At 35.2% G+C, this 19,930-nt stretch overlaps 1 protein-coding gene across 1 annotated transcript in view; it reads left to right on the top strand.

The window, feature by feature from the left end:
• Window positions 1-19,930, top strand: part of LOC107690363 (ras-specific guanine nucleotide-releasing factor 1) — a 46,360-nt gene that overhangs the window by 21,899 nt on the left and 4,531 nt on the right. Inside the window, exons 2-16 of the mRNA XM_016488670.1 lie at window positions 375-481; window positions 3,128-3,275; window positions 5,329-5,421; window positions 6,069-6,322; window positions 7,586-7,665; window positions 7,808-8,001; window positions 8,439-8,548; window positions 9,683-9,801; window positions 10,327-10,487; window positions 11,619-11,682; window positions 11,919-12,061; window positions 12,203-12,285; window positions 13,197-13,445; window positions 16,476-16,846; window positions 17,679-17,798. Of these exons, the coding sequence (XP_016344156.1) occupies window positions 375-481; window positions 3,128-3,275; window positions 5,329-5,421; window positions 6,069-6,322; window positions 7,586-7,665; window positions 7,808-8,001; window positions 8,439-8,548; window positions 9,683-9,801; window positions 10,327-10,487; window positions 11,619-11,682; window positions 11,919-12,061; window positions 12,203-12,285; window positions 13,197-13,445; window positions 16,476-16,846; window positions 17,679-17,798 (2,296 nt within the window). The remainder of the gene's footprint in view (window positions 1-374; window positions 482-3,127; window positions 3,276-5,328; window positions 5,422-6,068; window positions 6,323-7,585; window positions 7,666-7,807; window positions 8,002-8,438; window positions 8,549-9,682; window positions 9,802-10,326; window positions 10,488-11,618; window positions 11,683-11,918; window positions 12,062-12,202; window positions 12,286-13,196; window positions 13,446-16,475; window positions 16,847-17,678; window positions 17,799-19,930) is intronic.

Below are 19,930 nucleotides of genomic sequence, written 5' to 3'. Positions count from 1 at the left end.
TGCATGTCATGTGACTTAATCAAAGCACATCATTGGCTAAACTAAGGTCTTCTCTTTCCAACAAAAAAAACGAGAATGTTCTCTTAAAGAGACAGTGGCAAGGAAATTAACACAAAGAGTATGTTGCCATATGGCTACACCATGCGGTAGAGGGTTAAATATAAAATATTTAAATACAAATATTTTTAAATATATTAAATTAAAAATTAGAAATATATTACACACCATCTTTTTGTTTTCTTTTTTTTATGTTTGTATTTATTGGTGATTAAGATAAACTCTGACTGGCTCATATTTCATCCATCACTGTAGTAAATGAGATTCTTTGTGTAGTATTGTAGTTAAAATGCATTTCTATTCTTTCTGTATTACAGTATTATTTCACAGTCAGCTTCAGCCATGAGAATCAGAAGGCTCTGGAGCTTCGTACAGAAGATGTTAAGGACTGCGATGAATGGGTGGCAGCAATATCACATGCCAGGTAAGTAAACTCTATCAGTGAAATTTGGAAAAAAAAAATCATATATACTGTTGTCTACTTCAGTGGACAGGAAGGAAAAGAGATTAAATGACCATGTTTGTTGCTACTGTAGCCTGTTTTGGTTATGCATATGCTCTGTTTTTTGCAGAAATATACATTTATGTGTATTTATATCAAAATCCTGTAAGTTCAGTCCTTATACGTTTTTCCCGCTTTGTTGGGATGTGCTTAGGAATGAGTTGATTTAGACAAGAACTTGCCTACAGAGAAAAGAAGACTGTCTTCTCATAATGGCAGGATTCTCTGCTTTAGTTTATGCTCCATATACTCATCAATTCACACAGTTTAATGTGAAGGGGGAAAATAAATGAAGAGGAGGATTTTTTTTGCGAAGTGGACAGATTCCATGTCTCATTATCTATAATTAGCCTGAAGCTTGTTTAAGCAGTCTTGGATGCTGCAGAGGTTCTGTTGGGAATATTGTTTGTTTTTAGTAATGAACTTCGAATTTGAATTCTCTGTTGGGAACTAACAAACAAAGCACAACATGTTGTGCCTTTAATAACAAAGAGCCGTAATGCAGTCAAGGACAAATGTGCATTTTAATGTTTTCAGTTTGTTTATGTTCATGTGAGAATTAAGGCATAAAGGGTTAACCCTGTTAAGAGAAATCGTCTCAGGTTACTTATGTAACCATGTAAGTTCCCATAGCGACCCCTAGAGGACGCAGTTCGAAGTTCCCATGAAAGGGAAACTGTACATTTATATACAATATACTGTTTAAAAAATATATCCAATTGTTTTATAAGGTGAAAGAATTGTCATTTTTGCACTTAAACTAAAAACTAAACAGAAAATCAGATCAGATAATGGTCTGTGATTTATTACTTACTGTGATTAGTAGTTTTCTTAGTCTTTTTGTGTGAGCCTTGTTGTATGAATTGACACAACCATATCAGGATTTTCTTTGAACCAAGACTTTCTGAGTTTTGAGAATCATAGTGGAAGCAAATAATAGCATATCGCATTAGCATAATAAGATGTAATTTTGATTGTTTACTATGCAATTTAGTTTGTAAACATTAACATTTTATGTATAATAGCAGTAAAGCTTGATAAAATACACTACAGGTTAATGAGGTCTGTGTTACAAAACTGCATATCCCATCATCCTTTTTGTCAGCTTTATTAAGACACCTAACCATGATTATTTGCTCTTCATTTTGATGCAATAGCACTAAAAAGCATGCTATAATATGAAATTGCTAAACACATCCATATTATCAGTGACTTTAGTCACTTTTTTGACTAATTTACGTCACTTATTTCTATCGTCACTACTAAGACACTATACACTACAATGTTTCAATGTTTTTTGCTGTTTGTTTTTTTTTTTGGAAGGAAAATAATATTTTTATTCAACAAGCATGTATTAATTCCATCACAAGTGACAGTAAAGACATTATCCGTCACAAAAGATTTCTATTTCAAATGAATGCTGTTCTTTTGAACTTTGTATTCATCAAAGAATACTTAAAATGTATCACAGTTTCCACAAAAATATTAAGCAGCACAACTGTTTTCAACATTGATAATAAGAAATTCTTGAGCACCAAATAAGCATATTAGAATGAGTTCTGAAGGATCATGTGACAATGAAGACTGGAGTAATACCTGCTGAAAATTCAACTTTGCCAACACAGGAGTTAATTACATTATAAAATGTATTCAAATAGAAAATAGTTATTTTAAATTGTAATAACATTTCACAATACTAATGCTTTTTTACTGTATTTTTGATCAAATAAATGCAGCCTTGGTGAGCATAAGAGACTTCTTTCAAAAACATTTAAAAAATCTTATCAAGCCCAAACTTTTGAACGATAGTGTATGTTTGGACTATATGTGTGGTTCATGCATTTGATTATTTTACCAATTAAGTAACAGCAGATATAATTAATAGCTTAACATGTAAGTTTTGCAGGTATTAAATAATATATGCTCAAAAGATACTCTTTCATAATCAGAAGGTCTAGTTTATTTTTAAGGAGAAGTGGTTCCGAAGAGCAGGTCTGTGTTTGTGATGAGTGCTCCGTTCTGGTCTCAGTCTGTACTGGAGGACTATTTTGGCTGTTTATCTCTGAATGCCCTGCAGCAGTTCTAAATCTGTGTGCATAAACATGAAGGCGTCTGGATTTGCTTGCTGTTTTGAGATGAGCGCTGCTCCAACAATTCTGTTTAATTGTTGAATTTGAGCATTCACAGTTTGCTCTGATAAAGTGTGTGCTTATGGGGTTACGTGTTAACAGTGTCTCTGCTAATGAGCTTTATTTCTAGTATAACGTGATGTTCCTCATTGTGTGGAGTGTGTGTGCGCGCACTCATGTTACAATATGAAGGTGGTTTATGAGGACACTACCTGTGTCCCCGTAATTCAAAAGGCTTAAAAGACATACTAAATGTTTTTTTTGTTTTTTTTTTATCTAAAAATGCACAAAGTTTTCTGTGAGGGGTAGATTTAGCGTTGGTGCAGGGCGATAGAAAATACAGTTTGTTCAGTATAAAACCATAATGCCTATGGAGAGTCCCCGTAAACCACCAATACCAACATGTGTGTGTGTGTGTGTGTGTGTGTTCTGTGTGCAGCTACAGAAACCTGGCCACCGAGCATGAAACACTCATGCAGAAGTACCTCCATCTACTCCAAATCGTGGAGACCGAGAAAACAGTTGCTAAGCAACTTCGACAACAGATAGAAGATGGGGAGATTGAGATTGAACGTCTAAAATCAGAGGTAAAATTTGTAATTCAAAGTGCAGTAGGGATTGTTTATCTATAGTGAACATGCCAAAATTCAGTCGAATATATCAGCAATTTTACTGCATATCAAGTTGATTCTGTCTCTCTGAAGTGAAAATGTTGTCTGGGAAATAAGTGCAAAACTAAATAGTAGATGCACTGTTCGAACAGCTAGTCAACTTGTTTAAGGAAGCCCCATATAAAAAGGTTGGTTTCAGGTTCACCTGCACATGGTTTACATAAGATGTGTTTGCACAACAGAATTGAAAAGAATGCAGTGGTTATTACTGGCATTATGAAATAAATGAATTAAAAAATAAAAACTAGTATAATTGGAAAAACTTGAACTAAAATACATTTTAACTTACAAATAACAACTAAATAACACAAATTAATTTTATGTTTTGATACAGAATATATTATAAAGGTTTATCATGTACTGTAAAAAAATAAAAAAACAGCAGCTGTGGTTGCCAGAAATTCACTGAAAAATATATGGTGACAAGGTGTTTTAGGTATTGCAGGATGGCATACTGGTACCTGTATATTTTACCCTAAATTTCATAAATTTGACAATAAAACAATAATCCAACAATAAATCAATAAAGTCATATAATATTAATATACCAATCTACTTCTGTCAAAATCTGCTGTTTAAAATATACAGATAACCAGTTTGTAGCTCCAAAAACCATAAATGTTACATTTTAAACCATTTACAGTTTTGGTAAAGTAAGATAACTTACAGTTAACCAATTAACAGGTTTTTACTTAAATTTTTAAAGTGTGGGGTGGCAGTTTGTAATGCCTGATCAAACAGAAACACAATCCCTGTGCCTAAACAGAAACACAATCGCATACTTCCCTACTATATATAATGTGAAAAACAGTATGTGAGGTGAGTAGTATGTCTGAATTCATAGCATATACGAAAAACAGTAGGCGAAAAGTACCCGGATGACCTACTTCTTTCTCCCGGATTCTGAAGTGCCCATTTGATGGACACTTTACTATCCCATGAGGCCACAGGAAAGGATTTATGAATGGCAGTGAAGCGACGCAACTGACGCATGTAGGTCATGTGACAGTAACAACATGGCGGATGTAGTATGTCCGAATTTCATTCATACTACCCAAATTCTTACTATGTAGAACATACTTTTTTAACGGTTGCAAAGTAAATTCAAATTCAAATGTAGGACAGTACACGATTTCGGACGCACTTTATGTGAATGAAAATGCAGAATTTAAGATTTTTTGCTAATTGACTAATGGTGTGCTAAGCAAGTACCATGAGCCATTAGTCTGCAAAACAAGAACAATCATTTACAGTAACTAATATTGAAAGAGTGCATATACGCACACAAAAAAAATGTCTGCCCCTCTAATCGACTAGTCAGTTGTTGGATGACTAGTAAATTATCGTGACCCAAATTACATGCTCATTTCTTTTCTGAAAAGGAAAAGGATAGAGAGAATGGAAAGTGGTGTGAGAAGCATTTGGTTTTGAAGAGCTTTCTCTAGACTACTTTGCACTTCACTTTGCATCTCTGCTCATAAAAAACGGCTCTCCAGGAGAACTATGATCCCTGCTGTATACTTCATCAGCCAGATCAAATAGTCATTTTACTTTAAAGTGCAAATGGAGCTGGCTGTATGAAATGGTGTGCTGAATATGCATGACCCCAGATGTATTGTGTGAGTCGCATCCTTGGTCCGCAGCATAATAAACTCTTTCAGTCCGCGTCCAATAAATGGAGCACTCACCTACAGACTGTGCTGGCTAGCTCCCGTCTCTTTTGTGTCCCCAATGTTTCCCTTTCAAATTGCAGGGCCATGTAATAATTTGAAAGTTTGTGCACCCTAAGCATCTGAAAATACCCGAGCGGCATCTGAGAGCTTTGATAGGGTGAGTGTTTGTGCCACACTGTGCTGGCACTGATTTGGCCTGACTCAATCACTTTGTCAGCATGCTGGGAAGTAGTGAGGGAAGGAACGTTTTTGCAAAGGAAGTGTTGACTGCCATTTTTATCTCTGTTTTGTTGCAGATTGCAGCAATGCTCAAAGACAATGAGAAGATTCAGTCGAATCCCACCACTGCTCCTAGCGATAATGATTCAGAAATCAAGAAAATCAAGAAAGTAAGACTTTGGCTTTGAATTACACAGCTCTCATCCAAAACCTAGTGAGCTGCCTACATAGGTAACATCCTAACTGTCATAGAACCACATAAGTGACTGATTTCATTTGTTTTTGTTTGTTTTTTAATTTAGGTTTAAATTAGGTATAATTTTGTTTTGTGGACTATAGGTATAAACATTTGCTATGTGAAATTGCTTATTCGTGGCAGTACTAAATTAAAACAAGCGAGTTTTATTATTAAATTTTTCAGATTGTGCAAGGTGTACTGTTTGTAAATTTATGACCACAACTCTGTATTGGATGAAATCAATACATATTTCTATGGATCATTTTCAATATTTATTCAAATATACAGTAAGTGAATTATTTATATATTTAAATATTTATAACCACTCACCTCGTCATCCATCTTGCTTTTTTTTTTTCACTGAGCTTGTTGCAATGCTAAAAAATGCTTCCAACGTTTTAAAATAAGCTTCACATTGAAAACAATTATGATGACTTAAAATGCAGCTGGGTTTTTGGAACAGAGCAAGTGTCTTATGTTTCATGATTGGTCAAGATATTTTTTGATGATTTTTTCGTGTTTACTCAGTTCAGATCTATTGATTTTATTGATTGATTCTTATTAATACTGCTGCATCAGGTACAAAGCTTCTTGAGGGGTTGGATGTGTCGGCGAAAGTGGAAGACCATCATTCAGGACTACATCCGTTCGCCACATGCGGAGAGCATGAGAAAGAGGAACCAAGTTGTCTTTAGCATGCTGGAGGCAGAGGCTGAGTACGTCCAACAACTCCACATCCTTGTCAACAACTTCTTGAGACCGCTTCGCATGGCTGCCAGTTCCAAGAAACCGCCCATAACTCATGATGATGTCAGCAGCATATTCCTCAACAGGTAAACACCAGTTCCAGCCAGAAATAACCCTCATGTTTAGCAGGATTTGCATGCACAGAGGAAAGAAACCTTTCAACATTTAATTTCAGTTCACTTGAATATCTCAATTGATATTGTTGAATAACAACAACAATGTGATTAGATGTCTCCTACTTCTCAGATGTTTTTTCTGTGAAAATACCCCAATAGTTTTGTCTGTGTATCTTGTCTAGTGAATTAGAAGAGATCTCAGCAATGTCTCACACTGAGCTTAGATTTGTCAAATACCAAATTCTAAAGTTTGAACTCAAACTCAGTTTCTTCCCAGATCAAATTATCTGAGCTTTGGGAATCCACATTAATTTTATAGCTTTGTACTTTTACTTTGTCAACAGTTGTCTCATTTATGTTTATTTTTTATTTCTTCCAAGCAATTTTAAGAGAAACATCTGAGGCAATTGGTCGAAAGTTTGGGGTCAGTAATAGAGCACAATAATTCTGACTAAAATAGTTGGACAATAAATGTCCAATGTAATTTTAAACCTACAAGTAAGTGTATTTTATGATAGTGGTAACTAAAGTGACTATTGTAATGGGGTAATCAAAATATAATGCAATTAATCTGTGCTTTTGTTTTTATTTCTTTTCATTTTTAGTTTAGTGAATTTAACTTCTGCATTAAAAAGCATCATTTTTGTTTGTAGATTGTAATGTTACAATGTTTTTGCACATAATATATAGCATAGCCTACAGGGTTACATTCACTATATTTGTTTTTATTGTCTTTAATATAAATGTTGTTTCACTGGAAATTGATCCAAAGTGTCAAAGACATTTATAATGTTACAAAAGATTTCTATTTCAAATCGATGCTGGGTTTTTTTTTTTTTTAGAAATAAACTTTCTGTAAATCAAAGAATCCTGAAATTTTAAATCCTAAAAATCCTAATTTAGCATATTCTAATGACTTCTGAAGGATCATGTGACACTGAATGGCTGGTGAAAATTCAGCTTTGCCATCACAGGAATAAATAACATTTTAAAATATATGGTATTATTATAATTTATGTTATATTTTAATGTTATTACATTTTATATTAAACTGTTATTTTAAATTTTAAAAATATATTTTAAAAATATAACTGACTTTACTGACTTTAAAAGCTGCCTTGGTGAGCATACAGCAAAAGATTTCTTTCAAAACGATTTTAAAAATCTTACAGGAACAATGAAACACTTACATTGTTGTTTACAAGTCCTGTTTGTTTGTTTGTTTTTTTGCAGTGAAACCATAATGTTTCTGCATCAGATATTCTACCAAGGGTTGAAAGCTCGAATAGCAAGCTGGCCAACATTAGTATTGGGTGAGTGCACTGCCAGAGCGTTTGGCAACCAACAGCAAAGAACATTCTGTAAACCCCTCAAATTGCAAGCTGGCTTTTTCAAAAGGTGCCACAGATCTGAGGCCCAGTCACACTGAATTTGATCTTCCTTCTTGTCCTTCAGCCGACCTATTTGACATCCTGTTGCCCATGCTGAACATCTACCAGGAGTTTGTACGTAACCACCAGTACAGTTTGCAGATCCTGGCCCACTGCAAGCAGAACCGTGACTTCGACAAGCTGCTTAAACAGTATGAAGCCAAGCCTGACTGTGAGGAGCGCACGCTGGAGACGTTCCTCACTTACCCCATGTTCCAGGTGACCATAATCTTTCATTCAGGCTCTCATTTTTTATGGTTACCATGCTATCAATCACAAGCTCTAATAGAGTTCTGCGTGGTAGCACATGGCAGGTCCTCGTGTGCTTTTTTAGTCCCTTAAAGTAGGGTTTTGTAGTGTATTCTGGTCTAATGGCTTTTTTCTTGTACTGTAAGCAGTTTCCATGTGATCTAGTCTAGCAAGGTCTACTTTGGGATTTGCAGCGTTGGTAATAAATGTGCTGATGAGTGATAGAGCTCCCCTCTAAGCCTCCTCTGCAAGAAATACAGTGCACACAGTTAATGAAGTTTTGTTTGGATTTCCATGCGTGCACATGACTAAGTGTGGATATGATGAGTGTGTTTGCAGCAGAAGGCAAAAAAAATGTAAAACTACCCTCCTGTCTGACATTATGACATGTGCTTGTTGTCTGGCAGATTCCTCGTTACATACTGACCCTCCATGAGCTGTTAGCGCATACACCGCATGAGCATGTGGAGAGAAACAGCTTGGATTACGCCAAGTCAAAGCTGGAGGAACTTTCCAGGTACATCAAAATGTGCCTCCAACACACCCATCCATGACCATGGGTCAGAATCGCTACATCATTTCTCACTACTCACAGGTTATGGGGCTCATTCAGGAAAAAGAAGCTGAATGAAGCTGTAAATTGTTCCTAAAAGCAGATCATCAAATCAAATCAATTGCTAAATGCTATATCTGAAGTTAAAGAGTGTAATTTCCTCACCACTATTGGCACCAAATGGAACTGCAGTCTGCAGTCTATATATGTATATATATATATATATATATATATATATTTGATTTTTATATACATTTTAGTTTTTATTCTATAATTGTTTTCAGTGTTTTATAGCTTCAGTTTATTTAGTATTTTAGTATTTTTAATGTCAAGCTTAGTGTCTTAAATTATATCATTTAAATTTATAATTTTAAATTTATAATTATCATTTAAGTGACATTTTCTTAAATTTACCATCTAGTGTTATTGCTAGTATTATCTAGTGGCATTTTCATGTTTAATGAAGTTGAGTCTAAAACTAAAATTAATCTGTGGCCATTTTTATTTGATTTTAGTTATTTTTGGAGACATGAAAATATAGTTTTAAATATATTAATATAATATGTTTTCATATATTTGTTAAAATATGTAATATGCAAATAATAAAATACATTTGTTGCCATTTTATTTAATTTTATGCAGTTTGGAGTCATAAAAATTTAGTTTAAAAATATATTAATATACTATATTTTAAAGTATGTAATATATAAATTGATCAAATTAATATATGGCCATTATATTTTATTTTATTTAGTTTTAGAGTCTTGAAAATGTAGCGTGAAATGTATTAGTACAATATAATTTAAAATATATATTCAAATATGCAATATACAAAAAAATTACATAGTTATGTTTTAGTTATATAAATATAATTAAACTATATTTTCATAACTCCAAAGCTAACTAAAATAAAATCAAAATTCTCGCAAATTAATTTCAGATTCAGTGAAACTTTATTATTATTATTTTTTTAATTATTATTTTTGGTTTCTGTTAAGAGTAATATCATTGTTTAACAAAAAAAAAAAAACACATTTGAAAATTTGTATGTTACATAAAAATAAGAGCTGTGAGTGCTAAAATGATGTACCTCCACAGAATTATGCACGATGAGGTTAGCGAGACGGAGAACATTAGGAAGAACCTCGCTATCGAGCGGATGATCGTGGAGGGCTGTGAGATTCTCCTAGACACCAGCCAGACCTTTGTCAGACAAGGTGAACTCCCAACACACACACACACACACAAATCCTCCTGAGCGCTCTGCTGAAAGGGGCCACAGATCCCTGATAAGAAGATGGTTGGATTCTCCTTTCCTTCTGTTCTTTTCTGCAAACTGTCACTCTTGTTACCTCTTATTGTCAAGCCCCCCACCTCCCTCTTCTCCCCTTCCCACTCCAAGGCTTTTCTGGGCTGCCCTCTTTTCCCTGCCAGCACAAAGCGGAGTGTCAACTCAAAAGGATTGGGTGCCCTAATCCTGCTAGTCTCCGTAGAACACAGTGTGTTCAAAGACCAGACCAACTCTTTCATTTCCAAGTGTAATCACATTTTTACCAGTCAAACTTGGTGTTGAGCCCAGGATGTCACTGACGCGCTGCAGGATACGAAGACACGAGGAAACTGATAAGAACATATGTCAATCCAGTATTTCCCCTTGTGCTGCCATAGTATTTGTCTGTTCTTCATTTCCCAGCCTTACCTGCAACGCTAACGCATCCTGCCCCTACATGCCTGTTTTTCAGGATCTCTGATACAAGTGCCCATGAGTGAGAAAGGCAAGATCACCCGTGGCCGACTGGGCTCTCTGTCTCTGAAGAAGGAGGGAGAGAGGCAGTGTTTCCTCTTCTCCAAGCATCTGATTATCTGCACTAGAGGCTCTGGAGGAAAACTACACCTCACCAAGGTGAAGCCTCTTGCACTTCGTTAATACACAATCTCAAAAAAAAGTATATATATATAGATAAATATGGTAGTATGGTATAAGTATAGATATATATGGTAGGACAGTTTTAAACCTGTTTTCATTCTTTTCTTAGGAGGTGAAGTAACTTAGAATTGTTAGATTTTCAATGAACTTGCAAAAATAGACTGCCATTAAAATTTAATAAAATAATAAAAAGAATCTAAAATTATAAAATATTTTTTGAATAAAATATTATTATTATTATTATATTAATAGTATTATTAATAATTTGTAATAATAATTGTTTTTAAAGAATGACCAACAAATTATCACCTTTTTAGAAATATTTTTGAGATTAAGTAACTTTTATTGGATTTTATAATATTTTAATTCACTTTGCCACATGGAAATATAATAAAATAAATGTAATATAACATGAAATTAATAGACTATAATAATAATAATAATAATCATACAATTATGCTAAATATGCATTGCCACTTAGAAATAAAATAATAGAATAGAATATTAATTATCTAATTAATCAATTAATTAAATAACAACAACAACAATAATAATAATGTTTTGATGAATGACCAGCATATTATTAACTTTTTCAAAATATTTTAAAACCTTTTTTTAAACCTAATTTAACCTTTCTAATATTTTATTTATTTTATCTATACACCATGTAGTGTGTAGTATGGTATCATATTAAAATATGTGCTGTCACAGGCTAAGCAGAATTACCCCTTGTAATATAAAAAAACACTTGAAATATGCCTTCAACTATTTATAGAGACATATAATTCAGATAATTTTTTATTTTTATTTTTATTTTTATTTATTTTTTATTTATATACAATGTTTCTTAATTTCTCAGAGGATGATTTTTGAATGTATCTGGTATGTTGTTAAACCAGTGAAATGTTATGTTGTGCCCAGAAAATGGTGATTACCACCTTCAGCTGACTGTAATTTTACCACATTCAGTGAGCCACTATTGCTCTTGGTCTTTAGGGAAATTCAAGAAGGAGATCCTCACAGTAATCACTGTTTTAGTACGGCTGCTATTGATTATTTGATAGATTCTCAGAGCATGTCTGACTGTTACTTGTCTCTGGATGGCAGAATGGAGTAGTGTCGCTCATTGACTGCACACTGATAGAGGAACCAGAGGGCACAGATGACGAGTGTACGTATCAAAACTCTTGATTTAATCTTAAGCATACCATAAAATATCTGCAATAACAAAAGAGAGTTGACATTTTGACACTGATAAGAGACCTCTGTACTTACCCACTTTTGAGAAGCATCAGTTGCCACTGATATGGACATGTTATGGGAGTAGATCGGACCACAAATCTAATCACAACAGACCTCCACTAGATTTATTCCAGAGGATCACTAAGTTATCATTTTTCTCTTCAGCCAAGTCAGACAAGAGCGGTCAGGACATGGAGCACCTGGATTTTAAGATTGTGGTGGAGCCCAAAGACAGCCAGTCCTTCACCATCATCCTGGTGGCCTCATCGCGGCAAGAGAAGTCAGCCTGGACCAGTGACATCAGCCAGGCATGTCTGCTCACATCAGATAACACTGAGTGATCCACACAGCCCTGGGCAAGACCTTCGCCTTTTACTCGCGTCCTGTGGTTCAAATACTGTCCTCACACTCTTTTTTTCTCTCTTTCTCTCTCTCACTCTTTACTATAGTGCATAGATAATATTCGTTGTAATGGGCTGATGATGAACGCCTTTGAGGAGAACTCTAAAGTCACTGTGCCCCAGATGATCAAGTAAGCACTTCTGCTCACACTGGAAGTAACTATGCTTTTCCAACATAGAAATGTTAGTAAATGTCTATAAAACATAGTCAGTTTCTGCATTAAGTAGATCAGCCTGTTTTTTATTCACAGTCATACATCAACTTTGTATTTTAATGGCACTTGACACATTTTGAGAAACTTAATACATGAGCATGTTCTAACTTTGCAAGGCTGCATACAGTATTACAAAACTATGAATTTGATCTAAAATGTGATTGTTGCTAGTGGCTGAAATATATATATATATATATATATATATATATATAGTTCAGTCATGAAACTCTAGATGGCGCATTTTGACGGGGTGTTAACGTAACTGATGATATTCAGAGAGTTAAACGACTTGGCACAAGCTGATTGGTTCATGCTGCATATGCAGCCAATGAGCTTACTGCCTTGCATTTATATGGCTGGCTAGCATTCACTTGAGATTCCTGCAGCGCGCTTTTAGAGTTCTCTGAAGCCCTCCACCTTCCCCAGCTCCACCTGTATAGATCTGCTACGGGGTTATTTTATATGCTATTTGTGCAGCAGCAGTATGTCTTAAATACTCGGGGCACCGTATCGCCATATGCAAAGGCAGTAGCAAGTTCCTGTACTTGCTTGCAGCAGCAATAATCTACAACTACAGCAATAACCAACAGCAGCAGCAATTCAGCAGCAGCATAGCAGATCTGTTCCGCCAAGACCAAATACATTAACATTGTCATATCCATCACCATGCTAAAATGTTCCGAGAGTTGTCATGATTGAAATATATTTATAATTTTAATGTCAGATACTGATACAAATATGTAGACAACAGGGGTGACAAATGAGACATAATAGTGATACTTTGTAAATATGTAAATAACATCTAATAATCTGTGTCACATGTTTAGGTCTGATGCCAGTCTGTACTGTGATGACGTGGACATCCGCTTCAGTAAGATGATGAACTCGTGTAAGGTGTTGCAGATCCGCTATGCCAGCGTGGAACGCCTGCTGGAGAGGTTGACCGACCTGCGCTTCCTCTCCATCGACTTCCTCAACACCTTCCTGCACTCCTACCGTGTGTTCACCAGCGCAGACGTAGTCCTTGACAAACTCATTACCATATACAAGAAGCCTATCAGTGCCATACCTGCCCGGTGAGCCACATGTCTGGTTTTTATAATTTTTTTTTTTTTTTGGAATACAGAAAATGAGATTACAGAGGTTTTTGTTGCAAATGGCAGTCTGATCAGCTTGACATGCACAGAGATGTCAACTGTAAACTGCTCTCATGTGCATAGTAGCATGTAGCAAGAGTGTTGTTTTCAGCACAGCCTACAGTCTACAATACTGATTAAGTTGAGCTTAAAAACGTCATACTTACATGTTAGAATAAAGCCGACTGAATAAAGCAGCATGGCGTTTTGTAGTTGACTAATCAGTCTTAAAAAAGCCCTTTATGACAAAGCTGCCTTTGGGATATGTTTAGCTAATATTTATGGCGTTTTTGTGTTCAAAAACAGCTGAATAGAGCAAGAATGAAATGAATTGCAGGTTTTAAAAGTTGACATGCCTTCTTAAAGGTGCTCTCAGTAATTTGTTTACTTCTTAAAAAAGGCTGAAATATAATATTTTTTTAAATATATATATATTAACATTATTATCATTTTAAATAACTGTTTTCTATTTTAATAGATTTTAAAATCCAATATATTCCTGTGATGGCAAAGCTGAATTTTTAGTAGCCGTAATCTTTACTGTCTTCAGTGTAACATGATCTTTCAGAAATAATTCTAATATGCTGATTTGCTGCTCAAGAATTTCTTATTATCACAGTTGAAAACTTGTGCTGCTTAATATTTTTGCAGAAACCGTGAAACATTTGATCAAGATTCTTTAATGAATAGAACGTTCAAAAAACCTTGATCTTCTATAACATTATAAAAGTATATACTGTCACTCTTGATCAATTTAATGTATCCTTGTTGAATAAAAAAAAAGAAAGAGAAAAAGAAAAATCTAATTAAACACAAACTTTTGAATGTGCTGTAAATATAAGAAAAGTCTAGAAAAAGTAGTCAACCTGTTTAGTTGGTTGTTGGAGAACCTATCATGATCCATCCCTAATTCTCAGCTTTTTTTATGCCGTTTGATGGACTTGTATCTTGGCACATATATAAATGCACATGCAGCTCTTAGTTTAGCACCAGGCCTTTGCTTTGTTGGATTTGTGTTCTCGTGTGAGAGAATGAGCAGAAAAATTGGTTCGGTGTGATAGGAGAGAGGTCACGCCAATGTTTGTCACCCTATAGTGAGAGCGAGCGAGCGTCTGCGTACGTATGGGATAAAAGGAGAGAAAAGTGAGAGAGAAAGTCAAAGGGGAAGGTAGTGAGATGTGCTGGAGTTGCTAAAGGCTTGCGAGAGGTCACACTAATGTGTGTCGCCCCGCTCTATGTATGTGTGTGTTCTGCTGGAAACAGCAGTAATTGGGCCCTGCTTCATCGCCTGCATGCCTGCCTGACTGAAGCATCTCCGCAGGGCTCTGTCGCCATCACCTTAGCAACCGGCCACTCTGCTGCAGGACCCCACCCTCCGCCCGTGCCGCATCTGCGAGATGAAATATTTAGTGTGCACGTTTTGCAGCCAGCGCAGCCTCTCTCACTCTCTCTTTCGCATGCGCGCTGTATTTTCGTCTTGCTTTCTGCATCTCCTCCTCCAGTTGGCTCTGGAGACGGAGATCCAGGCAAATCGGTAAGAGCCGGGGACCTCCCACACACCCACAGCCTGTAGCACCCACTCTTCCCTGGGCAGACTTCACGGCTGTGATGCCTCCCCAGACCTCCCCCGCTCAGCTGCCCTGCCTCAGCTCCAACGGTCACCCAGACTGTCATAAGTGGGTCTATTTCTGTGCAGGCATGACGTGTAGGGGTGGCTTGATGTGTGGGAAAGCTTCTCTGCAACGCTCTCCAACCTTATAGAGAGATGTGAAGAGTAGGCTGTTTATGCTCAGCAGAGACACTTTTCTCTGTCAGCGCAAATACCCTGAGCACACCACACAGCGTTGAGAAGCCATTATCAGCTAAATCATGAGCTGCAATGAGAGGCAAATACGTAACTTGTCTTTTTGTAGGCTAGTGATGTGCCGATGGTGGTTTTCTAGATCTGCTCTCATGTAAAGGTGAAGCATGTCATTTAATGTCTGTAGTGACACTGAACTGAAAATAATGAGTTTTTTCAAACAGGATCCTATTGGTTGGACAGATCTTCAAACAAACAGCTCTTTGAGGTTCATTCAAAATGACCAATAATTTGCTCAACCAATCATCTGAGCGAACCATTTGGTCACATGAAATGACATAAAGTCTTTGTCATTAGAATTTAATGAGCATGTTTTACTGCGGGAAAAAAAATATTATAGTTTTTTATATATATATTTATATATTTTTTGATCATAATTTAACATTTTTGTGATTTTTTTTTAATTGTTATTTTATTTCAGGGAAATCATTTGAATGGCTTCCTTATCTTGTTGTATCTGCATATTGAGCTGGAATTGACAGAAAGTATTGAAGAAGCATTGAAAAAATATATATACAGTACAGTTCAAAAGTTTGGGGTCTGTATGATCTCTTATGCTCAGCAAGGTTTTGAGCAAAAATACATTAAAAAACAGTAATAATGTGAACAATTATTACAATTTAAAATAACTGTTTTCTATTTTAATATATGTTAAAGTGTAATTTATTCCTATGATGGCAAAGCTGGATTTTCAGCAGCCGTTACTCCATTCTTCAGTGTCAGGTCTCATGTGCTGATTTGGTGCTCGAGAAACATTTCTTATTATTGTCAAAGTTTAAATATTTTTGTGGAAATTGTGATATATTTCTTTCAGAATTCTTTAATGAATATAAATTTTAAAAGAACAGCATTTATTTAAAATAAATAAATAAATATATATTAAACATTAAACATTATTATTGTCACATTTAATTAATTTAATGCACCCTTGCTGAGTACTAGTATTACATTCTTTAAAAAAAAAAAAAAAGGGTAGTATATTTCACCATTAAATTTAATTTGAATTTTTGAAACTGAAATTGCATGTCCATGTTTGACAGCCTCAGGAGGTTTAAATCAAGACAACATGCTCATTAACAACCCTCCCTCCTGCTCTTTTCGACACATAGATCCCTGGAGCTGTTTTTCGCGAGCAGCCAGAACAACAAGCTCCTGTACGGAGAGCCACCTAAGTCGCCCCGTGCCAGCCGCAAGTTCTCCTCCCCACCCCCGCTGGCCATTACCAAGACCTCGTCCCCCAACCGCCGCCGCAAACTGTCCCTCAACATCCCCATCATCACCGGTGGGAAGGCTCTGGACCTGGCTGCCCTTAGCTGTTCCTCCAATGGCTATGCAAGCATGTACTCCTCCATGTCCCCTTTCAGCAAGACCACGCTGGACATCAACAAGCTCTACGTGTCCAGCCCCATCACCAGCAAGATTCCTGACGAGGGCGAAGGCAAGACGGACAAAGATGATGAGGTTTCGCTGTGCAAACAGGGTGAGGTCATACTGCAAATGAGTTCACCAACATTTCAGTAGTTGATACCAGTACCAGAGAAATTTCAGTTTCTTGACACAGTAACACAGCATAAACTAATAAAACAGTGCTTTATTTAAAAAAAATATATATTCATTATATTTATTAATAATATAATAGAAAAAATCTAAAATATTTTTAATAAAAAAATAAGAAAGTACATGCATTGTTGTACATTTTTTTTGTATTTGTTGTATTTTTATATTACTGAATATTTGAGTGTGTGTGTGTGTGTGTGTTGTTATAACAAACTAAACAATGGCTTGTACCTTCAAGTAGTCAGACAGACTTTGGATAGTAATATTTATTTTAGTAACACTGATACACTTTTATAGTTTTTGTTAATATTTTGAATTTGTTTTTTTGTTTATATATATTATATTAAATTAGTAACACAATAATTGTGTCTTGTATCATTTTGATTAGTTTTTATCTTTTTTATTCTATTATAAGGTTTTAGTTTTTGTTTATTTAGTTTTAGTCATTTTAGTACCATACTTCAACTTAACTAAACGTAAATGAAAAATGTTTCCAAGCTGAAATAAAATACTTTTTATATATATATATTTATTTCAGTTAATGTTTATTTTATTTCAAGTAATGAAAATGTTTATTTTTTACGGTTTTAGTTTTATTAAGGATACAAACTGTTTTTAATCATAGTATCAGCTTGGAACCAACTTTTGACACACAGACAGCAAACTGTCATAATATGGTGGGTTTGTAATGTTTCGTGTGTTCGATATGTTATGCATATGGATAACTGTAATGCCTATGACTGATTTTTTTCTAGACATTTCAGTGAGGGAGGAAATCGATAACGACCAGATCCAGAGTGATGAGGCAGAGGCTGAAGTGTCGCCCACCAAATCACCCACCACTCCCAAAAACGTCAAATGCAAAAACTCCTCAGGTAGAAGACACTCTGTCCTAGACTTCCCTGCCATGTTGTTATCGCTGACTGACATGAAAAGCAGAGCACCTGCATCTCACGCTGACAAGCCACCTGCACCCTTCAGACCAGCCAAATGTTGCATTTATCAATGGCTCAAAATGGCAGGCTCGCTTGTTTTGAGAAACTGAGTGTTTAATTCAAAGGTCCAGTAACATTCAGTTGTTAAAGGTTTGCATATTTAGCTATATGTAAAAACTTCAAGTTCCTTAGCATTTTTGTATGTGAGATATCGCTGTATTCTGCTCTTTTTTTGTTCCCACGTGTTGTTCATGTTTTAAAGTACACGCTGTATCTGTAAAGGTCTGAAGTGATCCTGAGGACGTAGATGGAAGCCTCGCAAGACACGAATCATGCAAAATCTCATTAATTCTGTAGGTTTAAAAAAAAAAAAAGCTCAGGGAAACGCCAAAGGAGACGTGTGTAGGTGTTTGGGAAACTTGTGCCATAGCAACCATTAGCATGTATTCTCTCTGCCACCCTGGTTACCGGGTTTGTTTGAGTGCGGTCGATGCACTGCAACACCACTGTCTCCTTGCTTTCAAAACTAAATTAAATGGGGTTCAAAGGTCACTGATGACCCCATTGTTTCATATGTGTGACACAGTATTGCCATCAAGCTTTAGATGGCAGTAGAAGAATAAAGCATGTTTTCATTACCCTTAGGTTTTTTCTAAACCTTACCTGAAGCATGCAACAACAAACTTGTTTTCTTTAAAACGCTGCTTTTGTTATTCTCTGAGAGTGTATTTGAGGCACACATCTTAGTGAAATGATGAGCTATGTTTAGTCTCAACCATCTTGAGAACCATAGCCCTGCCTATTGTCTTGATGAAGACGCAGTCTGTGATTTTATGTCTCGTACCGCCACCTGCTGGATGCTTAGATGCACTACATCATTGCAGCATCATCACTCTTATGCACCAAAAATACATTTTTCATATGATAACATGATGCATTAGTCTGTGGAAAGTGCTTGCAAGTACAAAACTAACAGTATGAAAATACGGGCTTATTTTGGTCTTGCTGACAGTCCTGGACAATCTGGGTAGTCTTTTTTGTTTAACAGTCGTGACGTTTTCATGTCATCATCGGAGGCTTATCCATTGTGGAGATAATGTCACTGCCTCCATTATTTCTGCATGAGTCCATCTTGTCTTATTTTACACCTGCTGTACCCTTAAAGAGGAAGCACTCTGAAACACAGTAAATTCACATTTACTTAAATTTTGTCTGGATCTTTAGTTTTTGGGCTACTGCCAGTTGACAAGTTTTAGGTACACTGCATTGATATTCTTTAAACATGTTTGCAATTAATTCAGCTCAAATCTCTTAGTGTACAGATTCAAACTTTGTATTGTAGATCATTTTAGGCTTAATTGTGCTGTTTACTTTTTATTTATTTATTTTTTATTTTATCTATTTACTTTCTTACAATATTTAATATTGATGTTTGAAAATTGTCCTTATAAAAGAGATTGCTGTTAGATTTCTGATTATCTCTGTTGCAAAATGTTAATCAAAGTGTTATATTGTTTTAATTGTTATATTACAATACATTCTTTATTATAATTCTGATTGAATAAGCCACAATCGAAACTGTTGCAAAACGTGTGCTGGTAAAATTGCTACATTAATTTGCAATCATGAACAGCACTAGTATAATGATCTATATTATTAATTCAGCTTGAATATCTTAGAGTACAGGTTCAAAATTTGTTTTGTAAATCATTTTAGATTTAATTGTGCTGTTTAATTGTATTATTTATTTATGGTTAAAAATATTTAATTAAAAATATAAAATATTAAAATATTTAATATTAATGTTTGAAAATCTTTTTTATAAAACAGCTCTTAGATTTCTGATCGTCCGATGGTGTTGCAAACTGACTGTTAATACAATTGTTACATTACTTTGCAGCCATAAAAAGCCTAATACTATAATGATCTATATTACTTGATTATTGATATTAATTTCATATTATCAACATTATTTTATATAATATTAGTATTATCAATAATAAATTTGACTTTTTATTGGTTTATTGCTTTGACTTACATTTAATTAAATGTTCTGTAAAATGTAACTGACA

The sequence above is a fragment of the Sinocyclocheilus anshuiensis genome, unplaced genomic scaffold, assembly GCF_001515605.1.
Source record: "Sinocyclocheilus anshuiensis isolate Anshui unplaced genomic scaffold, SAMN03320099.WGS_v1.1 scaffold609, whole genome shotgun sequence".
Classification (NCBI taxonomy): Eukaryota; Metazoa; Chordata; class Actinopteri; order Cypriniformes; family Cyprinidae; genus Sinocyclocheilus; species Sinocyclocheilus anshuiensis.
Note: the sequence above shows the minus strand (reverse complement) of the source record. Positions and strands in the feature narration are given on the sequence as shown.